Here is a 6,659-nt window from a genome sequence, read left to right on the forward strand (position 1 = left end):
TATAAAGCCACAGCAGAACTGTTGTGCATCTCCGCGCAACACTTTCTGAATGAATCCTCGTGAACCAATGATTCAATAGCCTATTCATAAAGTGAACATAAAGACATTTACCGCCACCTGCTGGTAGTTTTAGTTTATTCTTTAGAGTATCATTTCATTTATTTAAAAAAAAAAAAAAAAACATTAAAGCGGTAGTTTACCAAAAATAAATAAATAAATAAATACATTTTGTCATCGTTTACTCACCCTCATGTTGTTTCAAACCTGAATGACTTTCTTTTGCACAACATAAAAGAAGGTATTTTGAAGACTGTTGGTAACTAAGCTGTTTGGTCACTAGTGACTTACATTGCATGAACAAAAAATACTGAGATGTTTCTCGAATTATCTTCTTTTATGTTCCATACTTTATGTTTGGCCATTGTAGCCTAAACATTTAACACAATAATAGCTTTAAATGATCTTTTGGGGGTATTTTACACAGCCAAATTTAGCTTGCGATTAATTAGATTAATTAATTAGATTAAAAATTTTAATCGACTGACAGCCCTAATATATATATCTATAATATATAGTTTTATATTTCTCCATTGTTTTTCATGTGATTGTCATTTGCAGTGCATCATGGGATTGCAGTTCTTTCCCTCACTAAAGCCGTTGAGTTCACAGTCTCCTATCTTTGTCTTTTTTGTTTGATGTTCAAGTAGTTTTCTGCTTCAAATGAAAGTTTGTAATGTTGTGTTTCTCCTCAGCTGGTTGCTTTGGTTTGTAGCTTTTAGCGCTTTAACCAAGACTTTTTTAAAAATTTCTATGAGAAAAATAAATGGGAGAACTTACATAACCTAATGCACCCTATTAAACACAATTATTTAAAAAAAATCAATTGAATTAATTCAAACAGATGCTTCAACAAAGGAGTAGACCACTGATTAACAACCTCAGAGCTCACAACAATTCTGTCTTTAACATTTTATCAGGTATTGTTAAAAATCAGTTTCCCTGAGAAAATGAATGACATTTTTTACTTCTCATTGGGATGCATTTCATATCATCTCATAACTCTTTCCTCTCATAAAAGGCTTTTACAGCTCAGAAGAATGAAGGTGCTGCAATCTTTACGTTCACAGGAAAAAGATAAAACAGTCATCAGTGTTTTACTGCGCTGACATGAATCATTCTGACAGAATTACTTCATTAATGTTGAATTAAAGTGTTTTCATCTCATGATTTTCTCAGTTTTCATTTATAAGGCCGTCAGAGTATCTAAACAATCATGATGTGTTTTTAACAGGCAACGTGGCTTCATCAGTAATTTCTTCTAATTATATGTATTATTATGCATGTTTTCTATCTATCTAACTGTCTATCTATCTATCTATCTATCTATCGTTCTATCTATCGTTCTATCGTTCTATCTATGCATCATACATCCATCTTTAGGCATTTACGCATATTAAATAAAACTACATTTACTGCAAAACAGATAATTTTCTTAATGCAAAATACGATTTTTAAAATATATTAAGTATAATTGATGTTATTATTCAGTTTCATTGTATATATTTTTTTATCTCTTTTTATCTGTTTACTAACTTGTGCATTTGATGAACTTTGATTCGACTTATTTTGTAACAAGAAAAGTAGTGCAGCTATTAACTTTAACACCTAATTGTGTGTGTGTGTGAGTGTGTGTGTGTGTGTGTGTGTGTGTGTGAGAGAGTGTGTGTGTGTGTGTTTGTTTGTGAGAGAGAGTGTGTGTGTGTGTGTGTGTGTGAGTGTGTGTGTGACTGTCAGCGGTCACTGCTGCAGGTTTTGTTGTGCTTCAGTGAAATGAGCTCTGATGTGATGTGAAGTGATTCAGTGGTCGACTTTGGAGTCTGCACTAGAGTAGGGGGCGTGCCAAGAGCCTCTGCCTCTGCTGTGAGTGTGCGTGTGTGTGTGTGTGTTTAGGGGGGTGTCCTATGGAGAGCCAAGGAGCTAAAAAAAAGCCCGTTGGCACCGATCCGTGCGGCGCGCACACATTGAGCACAGAGAGCCACGGCTCCGTGCGCGACATGAGCGGATCCGTGCGGGTGTTTTAACGGCATGACGGCGGATCGGAGGAGCTGCAGCTGAAGGAGGAGAGCCGGTAGAGACGCTCCAGCCCCGGAGAACCGAAGAGAGGAGCGGCGGAGAGCGAGAGGCAGAGCGCCGGGGAATCATGCGGGGTCCTGCGCTCCGGCTGCTGGGTCTCGTGTGGCACCTCTCCGCGCTTTTACGCACCGCGCAAACGTACAAACTCCACCACAAACAAGGTAAGACACGCACAAAATACACCACAAACCGGACAAGACACCGGTCAGTCTCATCTGCACCATAACGATTAGCTTATATACACGCTTTTGGAAGTTTGCTTTAGTTTCTATGACATTATAAAGCGGTTTGTTGGTTTTGCATCGAAACAGACTAGCGTTATGTTTAAATTAATTATATATTGTGTAAATGTGTGTGCTTTGCATTCTACATGTTGTCACTTTAAGTGACACTAAGGTTGGAAACTGTATGGAGTGTATTATGCACCTCTCTAGTGTTTAGCTTATATACAGAGGCCAAAAACTATCTAGAGACTATGAAAAAGTATATAGAAACTTAAATTACACTTTGCATGTCATTGCATTGGATGATAAATTTCAAAGCAAGTGCAATTTATCATAAGAAAGACGCATGAACACACTTCTGACAGAGAGAAGTTTGTATGTTTGAAATGCTATATCAATAGATGTGGTTTTTCAGTGTTTGTTTGTGGTTAGCTAGTGGATGATGTTGGTAGTTGATGTGATTCTCTACACCTGTGGTTCCTCTGCACCTGCGTGAGGAACCTGAGGAGAACTGACTCTATACATCCACTAAAACTCACCAAAACACCAGCTGACTTGATCTGATGAATCACATTCACGCATTTAGAAAAATGACCTGTATCTGTGACCCTGGAGCACAAAACCAGTCATGATGGTCAACTTTTGGAAATTGAGATTTATGAAATCTGAATAAATAAGCTTTCCATTGATGTATGGTTTGTTAGGATAGGACAATATTTGGCCGAGATACAACTATTTGAACTGATTTGATATGAAATATCTGAAACGTCTCCCACACTTCATGTGATTTCAGAGAGCTTCATCAGACAGCTGTCAGCATATGAGATCATCACCCCGGTGCGCTTGAATGATTTTGGAGAGTCGTTCCCGCACCGGCTGCATTACCGCAGGAGGAGGCGCAGCGCTGACGCGGAGGTCTCGGGTTCGAGGGCTCATTACCGGTTCGAGGCGTTCGGTCAGGCGTTTCACCTGAACCTCACGGCTGATTCTGGATTCATTGCTCCGTCTTACACGGTGCTTCATCTGGGAGAGGAAGAGAAGCGTGGAGACGCCGCAGACCTGCGCCACTGTTTCTTCAGAGGACATGTCAACGATCGCAGGGAACACCACGCCATCTTTAGCCTCTGCACTGGACTAGTGAGTATAAGAGTGTGCTGGTTAAAGATCTGGACTGGTAACTGGTGAAGCTGCTTCCATTCTTGGTAGTTTTCAGAGTGGGGGAAAGTTACTTTAAAAAGTAATCCATTACAATATTGCAATATTCCATTCACACAAAAAAATTGGTTCTTCAGCGGTTCTTTGTGGTAGTTGAGGTGCTATATAGCACCGCTAAGTGGTTCTTTGGCTTGTAATCATAGGGGAACCAATGTAAGTGCAATATAGCACCTATAAAGAACCTGTAATGGTTATTAAGCGGTTCTTTGGGGTGGTTAAGGTGCTATATAGCACTATCTTTAAAGTTATAGGTGCTATGTAGCACTTAAAGTGGTTCCCCTATGATTACGAGCCAAAGAACCACATTTAGTGCTATTTAGCACCATTTTTTTAGAGTGTACAATATTGCGTTACTCCATAAAAAACTGGAAAGACTATGAGTATAAGAGTGTGCTGGTCAGTGTTGGAGGTAATGCATTACAAGTAACACGAGTTACGTGATCAGATTACTTTCTTCAAGTAACTAGTAAAGTAACGCATTACTTTTAAATGAACAAGAAAATTTCTGAGTTACTTTCAAATAAGTAACATGTTACTTTGTTTTCCCATTTATTCACTGACACCTTTCCTTTCCCCGTGTTGAGAGAAATTGGAAGTAAGTGCAGAGGCATTTTCTTCAGCCTGAGGCTTATTAATTTCACTCTTGGTGTGAAAGGGCCTTTACAGTCATTTCTGTTATTAAAAATAAATAAGCAAGCCCAGCCCAGGTGATAAAAAGTAACACAAAAGTAACGTAATGGATTACTTTCCATAAAAAGTAACTAATGCGTTTAGTTACTTTTTTTTATGGAGTAAGCAATATTGTAATGCATTACTTTTAAAAGTAACTTTCCCCAACACTGGTGCTGGTTAAACATCTGGACTGGTAACTGGTGAAGCTGCTTCCATTCTTGGTAGCTTTCAGTGTTGGGGAAACAGCTGTCAGCATATGAGATCATCACCCCGGTGCGCTTGAATGATTTTGGAGAGTCGTTCCCGCACCGGCTGCATTACCGCAGGAGGAGGCGCAGCGCTGACGCGGAGGTCTCGGGTTCGAGGGCTCATTACCGGTTCGAGGCGTTCGGTCAGGCGTTTCACCTGAACCTCACGGCTGATTCTGGATTCATTGCTCCGTCTTACACGGTGCTTCATCTGGGAGAGGAAGAGAAGCGTGGAGACGCCGCAGACCTGCGCCACTGTTTCTTCAGAGGACATGTCAACGATCGCAGGGAACACCACGCCATCTTTAGCCTCTGCACTGGACTAGTGAGTATAAGAGTGTGCTGGTTAAAGATCTGGACTGGTAACTGGTGAAGCTGCTTCCATTCTTGGTAGTTTTCAGAGTGGGGGAAAGTTACTTTAAAAAGTAATCCATTACAATATTGCAATATTCCATTCACACAAAAAAATTGGTTCTTCAGCGGTTCTTTGTGGTAGTTGAGGTGCTATATAGCACCGCTAAGTGGTTCTTTGGCTTGTAATCATAGGGGAACCAATGTAAGTGCAATATAGCACCTATAAAGAACCTGTAATGGTTATTAAGCGGTTCTTTGGGGTGGTTAAGGTGCTATATAGCACTATCTTTAAAGTTATAGGTGCTATGTAGCACTTAAAGTGGTTCCCCTATGATTACGAGCCAAAGAACCACATTTAGTGCTATTTAGCACCATTTTTTTAGAGTGTACAATATTGCGTTACTCCATAAAAAACTGGAAAGACTATGAGTATAAGAGTGTGCTGGTCAGTGTTGGAGGTAATGCATTACAAGTAACACGAGTTACGTGATCAGATTACTTTCTTCAAGTAACTAGTAAAGTAACGCATTACTTTTAAATGAACAAGAAAATTTCTGAGTTACTTTCAAATAAGTAACATGTTACTTTGTTTTCCCATTTATTCACTGACACCTTTCCTTTCCCCGTGTTGAGAGAAATTGGAAGTAAGTGCAGAGTCATTTTCTTCAGCCTGAGGCTTATTAATTTCACTCTTGGTGTGAAAGGGCCTTTACAGTCATTTCTGTTATTAAAAATAAATAAGCAAGCCCAGCCCAGGTGATAAAAAGTAACACAAAAGTAACGTAATGGATTACTTTCCATAAAAAGTAACTAATGCGTTTAGTTACTTTTTTTTATGGAGTAAGCAATATTGTAATGCATTACTTTTAAAAGTAACTTTCCCCAACACTGGTGCTGGTTAAACATCTGGACTGGTAACTGGTGAAGCTGCTTCCATTCTTGGTAGCTTTCAGTGTTGGGGAAAGTTACTTTTAAAAGTAATCCATTACAATATTGCGTTACGCCATGAAAAAGTAACTAATTGCGTTAGTTACTTTTTATGGAACGTAATCCATTACGTTACTTTTGTGTTACTTTTTGTTACCTGGGCTGGGCTTGCCTATTTGTTATATAACCCAAACGTTACATTTTTGGCAACTGTAAGGCCCGAACATCACACCAAATATGAAATTAATAAGCAGGAGAGCAGTCAGTCAATAAATGGGAAAACAAAGTAACTTGGGTTACTTAATTGAAAAAGTAACTCCGATATTTCATTGTAATTTTAAAAGTAATGTGTTACTTTACTAGTTACTGGAAAAAGTACTTGCGCTACTAATATTGTGTCACCCACAACACTGGTAGTTTTTGGGAAGTCAGAGCATTTCCAACTTGTAATTACTAGTTCAACAAAGACATGAGTGGTATTACTAGTGGGAAATGCATAATTATTGTAATTCTGACATGAATGCTGGATTAGTCTTCGGTTTAGTTGAGTTATTCTCCTCTGTTCTACTCGAACACTGTATTAGTGGTAACTAGTAATGTGTAGTGCTTGTTAACTGTTCCATTTTGGTTGGTTTTTGGGACATCACAGTGGTTAACTGGGATTAGTCAGAGTGTTTCCATCATGTAATTATGAGTTCAACAAAGACATCAGTGGTTTTTACAAGCAGAAATCTCATAATTAGGGTAATTCTGAGATGAACGCAGGACTAGTTCTGGTTACACTTTATTTCGATAGTCCACTTTAGACATTCTATTAACTATAAGTAACTTTGTAACTACATGTCAAGTCAAGTCAAGTCTAGTTTATTTGTACAGCGCTTTCTCT

The 6,659-nt window shown here is 38.9% G+C and overlaps 1 protein-coding gene across 1 annotated transcript in view; it reads left to right on the forward strand.

Annotated features, from left to right (window-relative positions):
• The first annotated feature begins 2,013 nt into the window (after positions 1 to 2,013).
• LOC107741966 (A disintegrin and metalloproteinase with thrombospondin motifs 20-like) overlaps positions 2,014 to 6,659 on the forward strand; it is a 125,189-nt gene continuing 120,543 nt past the window's right edge. Inside the window, exons 1-3 of the mRNA XM_016554793.1 lie at positions 2,014 to 2,294; positions 3,151 to 3,494; positions 4,470 to 4,817. Of these exons, the coding sequence (XP_016410279.1) occupies positions 2,201 to 2,294; positions 3,151 to 3,494; positions 4,470 to 4,817 (786 nt within the window). The 5' untranslated portion in view covers positions 2,014 to 2,200. The remainder of the gene's footprint in view (positions 2,295 to 3,150; positions 3,495 to 4,469; positions 4,818 to 6,659) is intronic.

This window comes from Sinocyclocheilus rhinocerous, unplaced genomic scaffold (assembly GCF_001515625.1).
Source record: "Sinocyclocheilus rhinocerous isolate Xijiao unplaced genomic scaffold, SAMN03320098_v1.1 scaffold736, whole genome shotgun sequence".
Classification (NCBI taxonomy): Eukaryota; Metazoa; Chordata; class Actinopteri; order Cypriniformes; family Cyprinidae; genus Sinocyclocheilus; species Sinocyclocheilus rhinocerous.